At 40.7% G+C, this 17,065-nt stretch overlaps 3 protein-coding genes across 7 annotated transcripts; all 3 read right to left on the reverse strand.

Annotated features, from left to right (window-relative positions):
* Positions 1-164: 164 nt before the first annotated feature.
* trappc14 (trafficking protein particle complex subunit 14) lies at positions 165-3,437 on the reverse strand. Its single transcript, XM_077500427.1, is given in 11 exon segments — positions 165-647; positions 810-961; positions 1,049-1,223; positions 1,225-1,422; positions 1,495-1,556; positions 1,657-1,804; positions 1,870-1,990; positions 2,067-2,153; positions 2,324-2,453; positions 2,601-2,684; positions 2,823-3,437. Coding segments are annotated over 11 exon segments (1,671 nt in total). The 5' UTR covers positions 3,207-3,437; the 3' UTR covers positions 165-517.
* Positions 3,438-6,218: 2,781 nt separating this feature from the next.
* gal3st4 (galactose-3-O-sulfotransferase 4) lies at positions 6,219-11,648 on the reverse strand. Of its 5 annotated transcripts, none has more exons than XM_077500422.1 (5): positions 11,438-11,648; positions 9,705-9,898; positions 8,853-8,969; positions 8,282-8,579; positions 6,219-7,575 (listed from the first exon to the last, which is right to left on the reverse strand). In XM_077500422.1, the coding sequence occupies exons 1-5, from the start codon at positions 11,522-11,524 to the stop codon at positions 6,499-6,501; spliced, it is 1,773 nt and encodes a 590-aa protein (XP_077356548.1). In that variant the 5' UTR covers positions 11,525-11,648; the 3' UTR covers positions 6,219-6,498. The 5 variants fall into 5 exon arrangements, with proteins under 5 accessions (XP_077356548.1, XP_077356547.1, XP_077356550.1 ...); XM_077500421.1 differs by having other exon boundaries at positions 8,282-8,582; XM_077500424.1 differs by lacking the exon at positions 9,705-9,898 and having other exon boundaries at positions 11,438-11,638.
* A 538-nt stretch (positions 11,649-12,186) lies between these two features.
* On the reverse strand, positions 12,187-15,869 carry tm4sf21b (transmembrane 4 L six family member 21b). The gene is made up of 5 exons (XM_077500428.1): positions 15,658-15,869; positions 14,668-14,733; positions 14,433-14,584; positions 12,929-13,115; positions 12,187-12,461 (listed from the first exon to the last, which is right to left on the reverse strand). The coding sequence occupies exons 1-5, from the start codon at positions 15,847-15,849 to the stop codon at positions 12,459-12,461; spliced, it is 600 nt and encodes a 199-aa protein (XP_077356554.1). The 5' UTR covers positions 15,850-15,869; the 3' UTR covers positions 12,187-12,458.
* Between the last annotated feature and the right edge of the window lie 1,196 nt (positions 15,870-17,065).

Below are 17,065 nucleotides of genomic sequence, written 5' to 3' on the forward strand. Positions count from 1 at the left end.
ATGAAAATAAAGGCAGAATATTGTGCGCAAAATAAGACATTTTATGTGGAAATATGGAATGAAAAATAAGTTCAAATAGTATTATTAAGAATTCAAGATAAGTCACAAATTAAAGACAAATAAGTAAACACATGAAGATAATAAAATTGAAACATTATGAGAAATCAAGTCTGTAAGCATGTAAACATGGCTTTATTTGCTTACATCCAGTGTATCAAAACTAAGCATTGAAATGAGCAGAACAAACTAAAATAAATATTTCAAATAAATAATTCAAATAAAACCAGTGTAAAGACTTCAGTTGGATCGACGTCTCCCATTCTATAATACAAGACATCTTTAATTGGTCCATTGGTGTCAGGATAATTCTGAATGGTTGTTCGTCAATACAGCAGGTGCCCTGAGATTGGCTGGCGAACAATCAAGCAATTTTCACCCAAGGGTTGTCAACAGTTGCATGTACCAGGTTGTTTATCAACCACAACAGAAAATGGATGGATATTTTACTAGAATCTCTTTACATCCTGAGGTGCTCCAGCACAAACACTTTACATTCTCTTTTAGCAACCTTGTCTGGTGAAACCAGGCTTTGCTCTTGGGTGGCGTAGGGAGGACTGCCGAATGAACGCTCCATCATGCTGCCTGTCCTGAAAAACAGCATCTGTTAGCGTTAGTTAGTGTGTCACCATTAAGAAAAACTGGTTAGCTGCTAAATGATCACATTTTCACATGAAGAAAAAGCCACTTGATAGCCATGTAAACACATTAGCCGCTAAGTACTGTTAGCATCTTTGCGAGTCCCTCCATACCTGACGTGTTGTGGTCTAAAAGGCAGCTGTTGGTGGGAAAAACTCAGGGATCGTCCCACGCTGCCGGTGGAGGGGGTCGCGCACTTCTGGGGCGATTGTGCCTCCTCGGGAAGTGCCGTGAATTGCAGCTTCATTTTCATGTGTTGGCTTAACTGAGGTGTCAGGAATGCAGCAAAAGAAAAAATGAAAAAGCTCATCGCTGAGTTTCAAAATTTGTTGACGTTTTGCTGGCCCTGTACCTCAAAGAGTCCCGGTCCAAGAATCTGGAAGGTGATGGAAAAAGAGATGCTGGAGCCCTTCCTGCAGCGTCCCAGGTTGCTGAAGGGAGACTGGCACACCACCGCCGCCACCTCGGGGTCCCGGCGGCCGCCTCCTGCGTGAGCCAGATGATTGGAGGACAGAATGGAAGCGAGGCGACGCGACGTGCCAGGAGAACTCACCCTGAAAATTCCAGCGTAGTCGGACGGACAGGAAGTCGTGCAGGTTGTTGATCAGGGTGTACTTGACTCGGAAGCTCTCGTGAGGCCTGACAGCGCTCGGGCAGGAAGCGGTCATCACCAGCCGAGGGCGATTTAAGCGGATGCTGGGCAGTGAGTAAAAAGTGGCAATGTGTCTGGGGAGAAAATGAAGTCATGTCAGCCAGTGGAGACAGGCGACGGTTGGCACACGATAACGGAGCGCTGACCTCGTGTGAGGGAGTGTTGATGCGCGCCATTTTAACACAGCAACCAGTGGAACTTCCAAACCCTACACGCAAAATACACACTCATCATAAAAAGCTGCCAATTTTGGGCGTTTGTGAATTTTCATGAGCCATAACGAGTTTCCCTTGGCGCTTCAGCCTCACTTCACTTGAGTGGTCGTCGTCAGTGTCCTGGAGCTGCAGCCTGAACAGGAAGTTGTGCTCTTCTAGGGTGCCCAGCGTGCTTGGGAGACGAGACCACTCGCTGTCCACTCGGTAAAACGATGCCGTAGTCACCTCAGCTGATTGGTGGCTTCAGAAACGCCAGAATGAGACCTCAGCATTTCCGCCATTTTTCAGCGTAAACGTGTCAATTACCAGACGTTGTCTACGATCAGAACGGAACCGTCCGGCATCATGGGAAGGTAGGATGAGTTGTAGTTGGGAAGGATCCTCACGTCTGTGATGCAAAGCTCCTCTCGAGAGCCGCCGTTCAACACTAAGGGCGAGAATGTGGTGGGGCCATCAAAGCGGAAGCCTCGCGATTCGGCGGGCGTGTAGACGACGCGCCAGACCTTTGAGGAACGTCAAGTGTTTCCCGGAGACTGTCAGCTGCTGACACCAGACACTGGGGGGCGGCAGAACATTCAAAGTGCTGCTGACTGGGGGAAGAGGAGGCCACAGGTCAGAAATTGTGAGTGACGTGAATGTACTTTGTGTTGTTGTGTTGGAATAACTGATACTGCAAACAGTTGTTGATGTAACATGGGCTCATGATTGTGTAGATGCTATATGCATGGTGTTGATAAACACTACATAAATCAAACTGTACCCTGTGCCTTGAATTTGTTGAGGTCCTCTCGGAAAGTGCGAGCTGGCGAGCAGAGCTGCAGGAGACCGAGGTAGCCGTGTTCCTTCACCTCCACCTGGTCTTCATCCTGCTCCCACACGGTCAGCACAATCTAGTTCAAACACAGCAAATAGTGTGGAGCAATATTATTAAAACGTTTTACTCATATTATTGTGACTTGCTACTAAAAATGATTTTGTTTTAATTATGTATTTTCCTCTTATGAAAATAATACATGGTAACTAGCAAATAGATTGACCTTGGCGTGGAGCGTGTTGACTGGAAGCTTGTCCAAAGTAACCATAAGACGGAAGTAAACCTGTTCTTCAGACAATGCTGTTGACTGCAAAACAAGCAGAGCACAAAATCACCCTTGGAGCAAGTTACTGTCATGCCCTCGTATGTGGGCAAGGGGAGCCACTTGCACCGTTTATCGAACAGGACAAAACAGGCCACGCCCCTTAAAAAAAATGGTCCTAACCTTGACCGGTTCCATCCCAGGACGAACATTGTTATGGTTAATAAATAGGCAGCACTCAACGAACTTCTGGGTTGAGTTGCCGATTATTCTTCTGTGATGCTCAACAAAAATGTCACTCTGGTCCTCCTCCGCTTCTCCTTCTTCTTCTACGCTGTTATTCGAGTCGAACCGAACGTCGTCGAGCTGGGCGCCAACGGTCGCAACAGCATACAAGTCGCCCATTTGCTTTGCCCTTAACAAACTACCTTTACGCAGCACCAGAAGAAAATGGACGGTCTCCCCGAGGTAAAAGTGCGTTCTCTGCTGAAGAGAGTTGCAGTCCGCCGGGTCTGCAGCCTCACCAGCGGCGGGAAAATAGACAGTGTGTTCAAACAGCGACTCCATGGCTGTCAAAAAAGTTGCGCTAACTAACCATATGTTGCCATGTAAACTAACGGGAAGGCGGACGTCTTCAAAGACGGACACGCGTACCGTAAATATCGTAGTCGGTAGAAACAAACAAAAAAGTCCGCAGTTAGTTCACATCTGATGGTTATTTGCTGATAAACACAAGAGTGGTTAATCGATGCGGCTTTGTATCGGCTCTAGTTTTTATCAGACCAAAGTAATCGATCGAGGAGAGCGAGATTCTCGCCGAGCTGGTTGGTCGGCTGGCAGCTGTTGTGCTTGATTTAAAAAACAAAAAGCAAAACGGAAAAAATATTTATTTTAAATATACAATATTGCACAAATTGGATTTAGGACATAGAATACCAATTGGGTAATTTTGAAAAATATAAAAATTGCTGTTAATTAGACCTGATCATTTATCATTTTAAACAAATTATTTTGGCAACTCGGTCTTTTAATGAAACATTTTTAATTATATTATTTTTCTCTCATAACATTGCTATTTTCTACAATGTCATTTTACTACTTTTATCTTGGAAAAACAACTAATTGTTATTTCTCATGAAATGCATTTTCTTCATATTATGTCTTTTCCTCTTAACAACTTAATCACATGTTTACTTTTTTTCCTGGAAAAACTAATGATTGTAAGTCTTACCATGGAGCATTTTTGTCCATGTTACACGTTTCTTCACAACATTGTGGCTATTTAATAAACAATAACATTGTACGTTAACTGTGCAAATTAAAGTAATAAAACAGGATGTTAATAAATAAGTTTTTTTTTTTTAAGAACTACTGGATGTCCTGTAACATTCATGATGTTTGCCTTTTAAGGGGCGTGGTCTAGTGAGTGACGTCAGGACCTAGAGTAGGGTTGGTGTGGCGTGTGAACGTCTGGGCATTGATTGTGGCCTACAGCAGCTTTTTGTTTGTGTTCTCATTAACTGTTTGACACGTCAATAAATGGCTGAAAGTGCATTGCCGACTCGAGTTCTCCAAAAATTTATCATATACTGTATAGTGTATATTATTGTAACATTGTAATTTGTTTGTAAAGCTATGACTTTTTTTTTGTCCTGGGAAAAAAAATAAAATAAAATTATATATACATATATATATATATATATATATATATATATATATATATATATATATATATATATATATATATATATATATATATATATATATATATATATTGTAACTTAAGTATCACTTTCCGGAAAAGCAATGAATTATTATTCATTAACTTACTGTTAAACCTTTTAATTTCACATAAACAGAACTAAAATTCCCATCTTTTGCTGCTTTATTGTTACTTTACGTAGAGTACATGTCGATGTAGAGCAGAAAACTTAACTCGGTATTCAGTTGTCTGTTTGTGTGACTTTTTATTTCATGGACTTGAACACTAAAGTTATTGTCAACTCGAACATCCAGAGTCCGGTGACAAATTATCAATGGACGCATTGTTTGGGTCCGGAAAACCATGCGGTGGGAGAAAAAAGAAAAAAAAAAAGACAAGTATCACATGATCTGGCTTCTCTGGTGTGCATGTATTCCTCAAATAGTGGCCAAGGATGTTTATTTAGTGCAGAGTACTGTGTTTTTATTAGAGAAAAGGCCTTCATTCGCACCAAAGCATTTTTAGAATATCAGACTGTACAAATAAATACTCATCAATAAAATAATACATACTGTATCTACTTTAATAAATAATAAAAACACTGCTTATTTGTTCGTGGCATTAATTGAGGCACGGTGTTTAAAAAAACAGGGGGGCCACTATTTGAGGAAATTTGGTACGATTCCTAAAAACATCTCACAAGAATTTTGTAGGAAACTGAACATCATAATTTGATGACTAAAAGCATGACGGTTCTTCATATAATCTCACATAATATGTGAATGTTCGATCCAGTCGTTCATCTTGCTTTTACTGCTATTACATTCTTGCTGTGCAACACATGAAATACTTCATTCCAGCCTGACAAAGTACCTTTCAAAATAATACTCCAAGTATAGTACCGTTTTAAGCATGTATAAGTACACCAAGGGGACAGTAACGGGCAGACAGTGTAACCTTTTAAGTCCAACAAAAGTAGTACTGGCTTACTCTGAAATGAAAAAGAGCCCAAAAATTACTAGAAAAAGTTGGATTTGTTTGAGGAGAACAAATTACATTTGTCCTGTAATATTGAAAATATTTTCTCGCAATACAGCTTTATTCTGGGAACGTTACAATATGTTGTTATAATAACTTCTGTAACATTCCCAATTTTTTTTTCTTACAAAATAATGATTTTTTTTTCTTTTGTGTGTGTGCAACTACGGAATTTGTTCTTGCACTATCATGGTTTTATTCTTGTAACATTGCAATCTTTTGTGGTAATACTACACTTTTACAATGGCTAAATAGGATTTTATTTTCTCCTAACATTGCAACTTAATTCCTGTAATAGTGCGACTTTTTCTCAGAGTACAACTTAATTCAAAAATAAAACACAGTTATTGTAACATTACAACCTTATTCCAGTAACTTCCTAACCCGAAATTGCAAAATTTCCTACAATTTATTTAACTTGACGACTTTTATTGTCAAAATGTTTTTCTTTTGGGCTTTGACTGAAAACATCAGTTCTATTTTTGTCCCTCCCGGCCACCAGGTGGCGGTGCTGGACAGCGCGGAAATTGCCTTCGCGAACGCGCAGACGAGAATGCATACCAAAAGGACACATAGTCCAGTTCTCCAGGTGAATAAAAGGGCATTTACTCCTGTAGCATTACGAATTATTCCTTGCAAAATGACAACTTTCTTTCTGTAACTATTACAAAATATAGTTGGGAACTATATGACTTTTCTATTCATATTGTGGTTTTATTCGCATACAACAGAAATTTGCTATTAAAAACGTTATCTCCCTTCTGACCCTTTTTTCTTGTTTACGTTTTTTTTCCCTTGACGTTATTCCTATAAAACTTTTTCTAGTAACTTTACGGCTCTTTTGTTGTAATACTGCGACTTTATTCAGGTAAAATCGTAACTTTATCTGGTAACTTCATTTTTCCTCTCGTAAAATGACACAATTTTTCCTTGCAACGCTGTAACTTCAGGACTTTTTTTCTCATGATTGGACATTTTGTTTTGTGTGTGGCCCTAATGCACTCGTCCGTAGGTCCTTTCATTGAAGATAAACAAACAGTCTTCCAGCTGGAAGCCTCCACAATCAAAAGGCTGGAAAGTGGAAGTAAAACGGAAAGTTTTAGTTCAATCACACTCCATTTAAACCACCGGCCGCTTCTTTGTCCTCACTGCGGAGTCGTTGCGGTTGCGGCTCAGTAAGCGACTTCCGTCCCAGTCCCGTGGCCCCTCTTCCCCTGTCCTCCCTCCTGGGTCCCGTCCCTTCTCCCCTGTCCTGGAAGGGTCTTGTTTGAAAAAAGACCTGTCAGAGGCTAACATGGGGCTCTGCTGCCCCGGTGGGGCTTGCAGCGACTGTGCCCGCGGGAACTGTTTGGCGTCCAGCGCGTCTTTATATTGGATCTCAGGACGGATCATCCTCAAGCAGGCCGTCCTGGTGCTGTTGTCCAGCCCTGGCTGCAGCTCGTAACCCAGAATCTTCACCAAGCCACTCTGAAAGGGCCTGATGGTTTTGTCCCGGATGCGGTGGGCCTCCACGGGCTTGCCGCCGTCTCGCAGGCAGGCCCCGGCGAGGGCTTCGCGCCGGCTCCTCAGGAGAGCCACTTCCCGCTCCATCCGGGCCGCGCCGAAGGCGTCCACTTGCCGCCAGAAGGTCCGGTTGAAGGCTTGATACAAGTGCCAGTCCAAAGCGTTCCACTGGCGCAGCTTCTCCCGCTGCGCCTCCGTGAGGACCAGATTGGGCGGCGCTTTGGCTGGCGAGCGCCCGCCTCGAACTTTGCCCACCCAGCTGTCGGCCAGAGCGCCGCCGCCTCCGCCGTCCGGCTTCTGCTGCCGCGCGTTGAGGCTGAACGACACGACGGCGTCCAGAGGCCAGCACAGGGCGTGCCGCAGGAGGATCATGGACTGGTCAAAAAACTCGGACACCAAGACCAGCTTGAAGGTCTGGCGCACCACGGCTTCGCCGTGCCGTGCCAGAACCACCGAGAAGTTGGCGTTGTGGTCCATGCCGAAGTCGAACCACAGCAAGTTGCGGGCGTAGTGGTTGTTGCGGGCGCGGGGGTCGTAGTACTTGCCAGGATCGTCCGCAAAGTCGCCCAAGCCTTTGGCTTTCCGGAAGGCGGGCGCTACTTCTTTGTAATAAGCGAAGGACGACTCAGCCAGAGCCACGGGGTCCCTGATGATGGAGAAGTAGAAGGTGTCTGCAGGCATTACCTTCTCCACCTAGGAGACCACAAAAGACAGACAACAGGGATTTTTTTTATTTGTGACATACTGTATTTAGTAGGGATGCACGATATTTATCGAACCGATAAAATATCTGCCGATTTGGGAACAGATAATGTCATTTTTGATCGGCCTGAAAGGTACGTTCTATCCGATAAAATGGTCCGATAGATTGAGTAAAGTCTGTATAAACGAAGCTTGGCCCACACTAGTAGCAAACTAGCACGTAGCAATCAACATGTCCTCCTCACCAGTGTGGTCGTTTTTCTCCATGGCAGAAGATCAAAACATGTTCAGCAAGGATTCCGAGAGGGGGAAAGAAGGCTTCTGCTCACCTGAAAATCCCTCATTGCGGCAAAGCCCTTTTGAACGAACATGAAACGGCAGCTGCAGCAGCTCATGGCGCTAAGCTAACGGCGCCAAGCTAACGGCGCTAAGCTAACAGCAACAACCTGTGTGAGACTGTGCCCATTCTGTGTATACTATATAACTATAAAAACCATTTTTAAACACGGTGAAAAGTCTAAAGCCATTAATGCCAAAGTTATGGCATTCATAGCGCTAGCGCACAAATTGCAGATTATATGACGACTATATTAAATATAAAAACATAAATTTATCTTTATCTGTATCAACCATACAAAGCAGCAAATTATCGGTTGAAATTTAGTATTTAGTTTTTCCCATCCCCTCACGCACTCACCTCAGCTTTCTGAAATCTCATGTGATTGCCCATGATGTGGAACTCGACGACTCGAGGGCCCCGGTAGCCTTTGACCCTGTGGGCGCTGAAGGGCAGCGGGTAGCCCAGCTGGTAGCCCAGCGGCAAGGCGAAGCGGAGGCCGCGTTCCTCCCCGAAACGGTACAGCATGTTGAGCACGGTGCTGCTGGCCGTCTTGTGGGTCTTGAGGAACATGATGTGGGTGTGGGGCCGACAGGGGCCCAGGGACGGGCCCTGGGCGTCAGGGGATGAGAAGATGGACCGAGCGGCTGGCTGGACGCTGCTGGAAAGGAAAACACAGACATTTATTTCCTGCAAGTGTGATTTTCTTGATATACTATTGCGACTTTATTTTTCCCAATATTGTAAGAATACAAGGGCTTTGTGTTCCAAAATGGCGGACTTCTGTTGGTAAGATTATGTTCACGCCATGTTACGACAGATCTCTTCTCATAACTTTACTTCTTTGTCTAACCAAAAGATGACTTATCTCAATAATATGACTTTGTCCCTGTGATATTATGACAGGTAGGTAGAAAAAACCTCAATTTACCTCTTGCTGAAGATAATGCCCAGCAGTTGTCCAGCGAAAACGATGGCCACGAAGAGCAGCAGAGCTTTCCACATCCAAAGCGGCCCCAATCGGCCACACACCAGCCCTCGCAACATCCTGCCAGGTGCACAAAATCAACCACATCACTATATGTGACATTTGTGGCCAGAACCTCAAAAATCTAGTCTTCATCGTTACGCACAATTTCACGTCATATGTTGAACAACTTTTTTTCTTGGAGCATTGCAACTTTTCTCAAATTACATTATATCTTACCCATATTATGGCGTTATTCTTGAATCATTGTGATTTTTTTCCCCCCCCTCCCACATTATGTCATTCTCATAACATTTAGGCTCTTTGCCACTATGGCTTTTTCTACATTCTCCACATTCTTCTTTCTGTTTGTTTCCACCCAATACTGCAACCTTGTTCTTGAAACATCAAGACTTTTTTTGTAAGAGACTATTTCCACATAATGTTAAGCATTTTTTCTAATCGTAGCATTACGACTTTTTTTCTTGCAACTTCATCAATCTTTTTTTTTTTTTTTTTAATAACAGATGCAACACATATTACAGGACTAGAAAATGTATGCTCGGTTGGGCCCGATTTAAAAACGTAGCTGACCGCTCTTTGCCCACCTCTTTTTTTTTTTAAAGAGAAAAAAAGAAAGGGGGAAAAAAACGGAGAAAGAAAGGCCTTTGCGTGAGAAGGAGGAGGAGGGCGCCCCCACAACCCACCCCCTCTAGGTCTGCGTTTATTTCCCTACACAATCCCAACATCGCAATTTCGCCGGTTTTTCCTCAATCTGCACCGTTTTTCCTCCCTTCTGCAGAATGCAAACGCTACCTGGCTCTCCGTTTGAAAAGCATCGCTGTGTCCCCGGACCGGTATCGGCGGCGGCGGTGTTGTTCGTGTGCAGCCGCCGGGAGCTCGGAACATCTCGCTGCGGGGATGAGGTGAACCGGGCCGGGGCTGGGGTTCGGATAGGGAGCGGGGCCGAAAGACGTCGCAGTCGTTGTGATTTTTATCTCCTCGCGCTGCTTAATTGTGCAAACAAGAGATAGATGAGCTGGCGGCGCGCGAGCGAGACAAAAGATGCCGATGACTTCCGTTCACTTGCAAAATAAAAGTGTAGCCAAGGTGGGAAGCATGTCCGGTCACTTCCAAAATAAAACCGTCAAGTGAGCAGCCGTTTCCATTTTCCCCGTTAAATTAATATATACTGCTAAAAAATTAAAGGAACAAAGTGGTATTTTGAACAGTGCATATGCTATGTATATCTTGCTGTATATTGCTATACTTAAGCTTTCTATACTGCTAAAAATAATCAAAACAATTAAGGAATTAAGGAAACTTGTTCCTTTATTTTTTTTTAGCAGTGTATAATCATAAGCTCCTCTTTATAACGTGTTAAAAATAGATTATTAACGTCATTATGAAATAATTGAAAACATGTTTTATATTCTAGATTCTTCAAAATAGTCACTCATTGCTCTGATGATTTTTATTTGTTATTTTTTTTGCACAGTCTTGGCATTCCCTCGATGAGCTTTAAGAGTAGTCACCTGAAGTGGTTTTCCAACAGTATTGAAGGACTTCCCAGAGGTGATAATGCCAAGAGTATGCAAAGCAGTAATCAGAGCAAAGGGTGGCCATTTCAAAGAAACTAGAATCTAAAACGTTTCAGTATTTCACATTTTTTATGTACATAACTCCACGTGTTCATTCTTAGTTTTGATGCCTTCAGTCGGAATCTACAATATAAATAGTAATGAGAATAAAGCAAACACAATGAATGAGATTTCCTGTACTAATTTTCCTGTACTATTATGTAAAATAGTTTATTTTAATAATATCACACATTCAAATGATTTGGTTTAATGTGACTGTTGTTAAAAATGTAATAATAACGCAATATAGTCTTATGTTATTTTTCATTTCATTTATTTGTAATTGATTAACTGTTATTTAAGGAGCCCCTAAGGTGACGTAAGAAAAAAATGCACCCAACAAGGCATTTCTGCAGCTGTCGTTTAAATTGGAACATTTTCGCTTGTTTGTATTATGCAAGCGTATACTATACCAAAGCAGAGTTAACCTGTGCCAATTCAGGCTATGTTTCTTATACAGGATCATCCATACAAGATTACTCCCAACTGTTGTTCCAAATGCCTGAACCATAAGCTGATAAGTGGGGAATTAGAACTGGCCTTAAAGCCAGGCGCATGTATGGACAAGACGGAACTCGACCAACACTTCCTTCATGTCGCCTCAGGCTTTCCCCACATTTCGACATGTCTATACTCGGCCAAAACTTGACATTTGTCAAACAATGTTAGAACAAAAAAAAAAAAAAAAGTACTAATTTTACGACAGAAACATCCCTCACCGGGTCACCCGCCAAAAAAGTCTGACTTCAAATTTCTCACACATTTCTATTTTAACATCACTGCCATTACCTGGCATGAGTTTCGCCAGACAACCAGCACTACCAATTGGCTACAATTGGCCAAACCCCTCCCACCAAAAGTCTGCTTGAAATTTCACACACAAATGTGCCCCAGTTAGCAGTTACTCACCTGCTCTTGGAATATTTTCTGACGTGGACTGCGGCGAAGATAAATCTGTTGCTCCTCATCTACGCATGGCGCCCAGTTGAAGTTCATCTCCAGTACGCACAAAACAAATATTTGCCTTTATAGTGTCCTGTTACTGGCTAAATAGACGTTTATTCCCCATGGAGTCTCTATGCAAGACTTGAAACCTGACTGCGGGCTTCCATAACCACCATCGCTCAAACAACATCCCCCCCCCCCCTCCCATCTGCTTAATCCAGCCTGGAGTGGACTAAATAAAACCTTCGGGGAACTGTTAGGAAAACATCACAAATGCTGATAATGATTTTGAATTTTTCAAACAGCGCTTAGATTGTTTGTTTGTGTGTAGCAGTGTAGACTCTGATGTACTGTAATGCATTAGTGACTGAGAAGTGTCTGTTATGAACACAAGATGTCTCGTGTCAACACTGATCTTTTGTGCGGTAGAGTGGTTGAAAATTTCTCACACAATTCCTCCCAAAAATAAATATGACATACCAAAGACGGGGGAATTTACAGTCCGATGATCCACCAGAAAAAAATAGCCAGAGATTTTAAATTTACTGCACATGCTTTTTCATTTCATGCTGACTTTAAAAATCCATGAAATTTTGCACTGTTAAAGCTAAAAGTTAAGCTCCTCATTTCCTTCCTTCTTTAAATAAGATTTTAAAAAAGTGTCTCCCTATGTCCCCGCTTCAGTATTTTCAGTGTCAAACGTGAAGCCGCTGTGTTTGTTGTGAGCTTTATTACAAAATATGTTCATACATGTACGCACACAGACTGTAATGGAGCATAACCATGATAGCTGTGAGCATGTCAGTTAAGGAAAGACGAAAAAGTTAATCACATAATCGAGAAATAGGAGCGCCGACATGGTGTAAAAACGATTTCCCAAACTGTCTTTCTTCAATTACAAAATGAATCTGAAGTTGATACGTTCGTTCGCTGGCTCCGATGCGTTCGATCGTCATCTCGTCTTCGAGCATTTGTCTCGCCAGGCTTACTGTTGAAAGACACATGCAGACATCTTGATAATATATCGATTTTTGCCCGACTTCAAGTATATCCACATATTGCATAACTGTATTGTGTTCCCGTTGATAAGAGATGCTGATACCATTTAGTTATTTTATGATCACACCTCTAATAGACACTGATATATTATAGATAAGTTTGTAGATATCGTTGTCAAAATATCATTTTACAAGTTACTCTATCATCATATCAGCTTTGGCCACGTTATATCACAATCGAAGTGATTTTGTTAATCCCTAACTCAAATAAATGTATCATAGTTTTTCTTCCAGTGCATTATTGATGATGTAATCACTGTATCATGATGCAATCCCACCCCAATTTGTCCACTAATCAGTACAATCATGTCTTATTCTCCACTATTAAACACACTCTAATGTGGTACTCTTAGTATGAAAGTGTGCCCAAAAGGGAGCCCTGTCAACCTCTGCATACCTCTTTTCCGGTACAGGTGCCGCAGATGCATCCGAAAAGCCCGTTGATCATTTGAATGGAGCAGAGGACCAGTTCAACGCAGGCCGCAACCAACAGGGTGGAGAACAGCCCCACGTTGAATTCAACTACGCCCTCGGGGATGACGCACCAATTCCACATGTGCTTTTCTGTCAGGTAGCTCCCACTGCTGCAAGTGACAAATAATAGAGGGATGGTTGGCAGTCATTGTGTGATGTCATCTTTTGGAGATAGTGTAGAGTAGCGACTTGAGATTCAAGTCACCTGACTTCATCGTCACTCAGCCAGTTTTTTTTTTTTTTTTTGCTTTCACTTGTGAGCTCGAACTTCAGATACTCAACTTACTTAACATGGGGCAGAAGTTTGGCAGATAGAGAAGAATTTTTATCCCAAAAACTCACAGTTCGAGATTACTTTCAAACTAAACAAACTTCCCTTCACTATCTTCATGCTAACACAAATACGCACTAGGGCTGTATAATTAATCGAAATTCAATTACAATTTCAAATATTACACGCCACCATTACAAAATCAGCATAATAGTAAAACAAGGTTATTAATACTATTAATAATACTTTCAAGTTGTTTACATTTATACACTTGCACCTTTTTAAAAATTCAAAATAACTAATTTGATAAATTTTGTTTCATCCAAAAGGAACTTGCATAATTATAGTGTTTCAAAGAATATTCCAGCCATCCATTTTCTTGACCGCTTTTCCTCACAAGGGTCGCAGGGGTGCTGGAGCCTATCCCCAGCCGACTTCGGGCAGTAGGCGGGGGACACCCTGGACTGGTTGCCAGCCAATCGCAGCTCAAAGAATAATATTTGTCTTAATTTTTGTTTTTTTTGTTTTTCATGTTTAAACATTTTCTTTGTTTTGTACCAAAAAAATAAATAAATGATCGTCCTACTGCACAGTGCGCATGCTGCACTCCAACTTCAAGTTTTTACCAAAATAAAAAATAAAATAACATATATATATATATATATATATATATATATATATATATATATATATATATATATATATATATATAATTTATTTATTTATTTATTTATTTATTTATATATATATATATATATATATATATAAATACTGTTTGGTCTAAAAGGAACTTATAATAATAGGGTTTCTTTTTTTTTTTTAATTGGTCTAAACATTTTTAAATGCTTAAACATTTTCTTGTTTTGTACCAAAAAAATAATAATCGTGATTTCAGTTGTTGCCAAAATAATCATGATTGTTTTGTTTTTTTTCCATAATCGAGCAGCCCTAATACTCACAAGAATCGTTTCTTTATCCTCTGCCAAGAATGACTCATATTATTGCAGCTAACTAAGGAGTTTCGATGTTTATACTGCCCTGATGTCACAATAAATTTCATCATGGCGCCAACTGCTTAATTCTTTACATTGCTTTAGTCCCCCCCACAACTTTATAGATAGAATCATTTCATGCCAAACATCGAACCAACGGATACCTGTTCGCAAAAGGAGCCCCCCAACTTGGCGAGGGATTTTGCTGATTGCTCCAGAAGCACAGCGGCCCATTGGAAAGGCCAAGCGCGGCCACGCTCAGGCTGTACACGGCCCCCGCCACACCGACGGCTGCAAAACCGATAGACAGGAACATCTGCGCGGAGTGACACCGTGTCAATAGAAGCTTTTTTTTTGTTGTGTAAAAAAAAAACAACACGTAGCTTTATTTGCACTTACCCCGCAGCGGTTGGCACAGCATTTGCCAGAACTGGTCAGGTGAATGTGGATGGCGGGAATGAGGACCTTTCAGATTGAAGCAGCAACAGAAGACGCATAGTAAAGAAAAAGTGACATTTGTGTTCAGAGAATTGTATTTTCGAGTCAGTCTCAAGACCGCATGCAGGAAAGCACAAAGAAAAATTGCTGTTTTGTTTCAATGTGCCCATTTGGAGTCTTTTTTTTTTTTTTTTTTTTTTTTAAACCATTTTCACGGGTGCCACAAACACATCCTTAAGTCAGATCCAGTCCTGTCAAAACTACAAAGAAAGTCAGCCATTTTGTATCAAAGCAGCCATTTTAGGCTCATTTTCATCCTTTCTTGGTGTGCCTCAAATGTGAACTAGTTGAATTTTGTCAGATTTCTACAAAATTTGATGCACATATACTTCACAGATGGTCAATAATAAAGGGGGAGCTTTTGATGTTGACCTTTTACATTGTTAACCCGTAAAAGTGCTTTTTTTCAAAACTGAGTTAACAAAACACTAAATGTTATCGGTTTGAAGTTTGATTTTTGCAAGGCCGCGTCAGTATGCCCGCAGATATGTAACAAATGATTGACCTCATGAGTCATGCCTTCTGTCTCTGATTTTTGTTTTTTCTCAGGCGCGGTGGTTTATTGCAAATCAAGACACGATTGGGCCAGAGTTGGCAGATTTCGTTCACAGGTAATATTTACTATACTATCAATTCATGACAAAAAGTGAAGTTTTTACATTTTTTTTTTAATAAACACTACCTTTCAATTGCATTTTTTTTCATTGTGTGTGGGCGGAGCTTAATGATTCAACGAAACACTTGAAAATTCAGCCCCCAAAGCTAGTTTTGCTTACAAAATGAAGCGTAACCATGAGCAGACCCACAAAAAAAGTCTCAAGAACCCATTAAGGAAAACATACAAAAAAAATCGGCCATTTTATGGTCATTGTCATGTATCCAGCTGCTCACCATTATTCCTCCTCCGATCACTCCCCCCATGTATTTAACCTCCTCAGTGATCCTGGGATGTCCATCTCGATCCGCGGCCGCAAACTCGGTCTTGAGGTCAGGGAAGAAGAGCACGATGTTGCAGATGATGGACAACAATGCCAGGATGTAGAGAGGCACAGCAATGACCTTGGAGCACGCACCCGTACACATGTTTGCAGGTGAAAGCACAAAATAACACAGAGGGGATTCCTGTGTCAGGTGTATTACTATATATATGATGAGTCCTCCAGCGTGTGGGTGGGCGGGTGTGGAAAAAAGTGGAACTATCGGTGATAAGCGCACACAGTCTGATTAGACATTTTATGGTCTGGACTTTATGCTATGGGATCGCCAGTATTACCATGACAGTAATAAAATTCTGCTTTGTTTGCTTTGCGCCTTTTTCATTTCCAGTAATACCTATTATGAAGAAAATGTTTGAATATGAAAAGTAAAAAAAAAAAAAAGTTTTATCAAGTTGAATATTACAATAATAAATAGGTAATTGAATGTGAAATCTTGAAAATTTACTTTAATTCTACAGAATTGAGACGACATTTTAAGAAGAAAAACAGCTGGCAAACATATGAAAATCAAGTCAGAATTATTCGAGGAATAATTGGGTAATTTAATGTTATGTTTTTTCTTAACCCCACCCCAGCTGAGCAGAAGAAAATCGTTGGATAATAATAATAATAATAATAATAATGTCAAAAGTCATTAGAAAAATGAAGTCATAATTTCGTGTAAAAAGTCAGGACACTACAACATATATATATATATATATATATATATATATATATTTTTTTTTTCCTCTACAAGTCTTGTATACATTTGGACTGATTAAAAAAAAATTAGCCTATTAGATTTTTTTTTTAATTCTCGAAAATTAATATGGACTTTTACAAATTGAAATTGCAATGTCAAAAGATAAAATGTATTTTACAAAAATTAAGTCAAAATTATAGAAAATAATAGGCAATTTTATATTTAAAAAAAAAAAAGTATTCCAAGAGTGAAACTTTAATGCCATGAAAAAAAAAAATGTATAAAATCAAGAATTTTATACAATTATTTTTTTTTTTATTGTATGAGGAAAGTCATAATTATGGTAGAGTACAAATACTTCACAAATAGGATGAACGAAAAGTCAGATGAAAATGAAACAGTTTGGAAAGACAGATCTCACTGAAAAACATCTCAGTATGATTAACTGCTCACAATCCAAAGCATACCACATCAAAATGCAAAACCTACATCGAAAAAAAATTTTTTTTTAAAAAGTTTGGAGCTAGCCATACATTGAAAAGTTTTAATGGCATTGCGCAATATGCAACAACTGCCTGGATCAGTTGGTGGGGTAGGGGAGTGCATGTGTGTGTGTGTG

This window comes from Festucalex cinctus, chromosome 16 (assembly GCF_051991245.1).
Source record: "Festucalex cinctus isolate MCC-2025b chromosome 16, RoL_Fcin_1.0, whole genome shotgun sequence".
NCBI classification, from domain to species: Eukaryota; Metazoa; Chordata; class Actinopteri; order Syngnathiformes; family Syngnathidae; genus Festucalex; species Festucalex cinctus.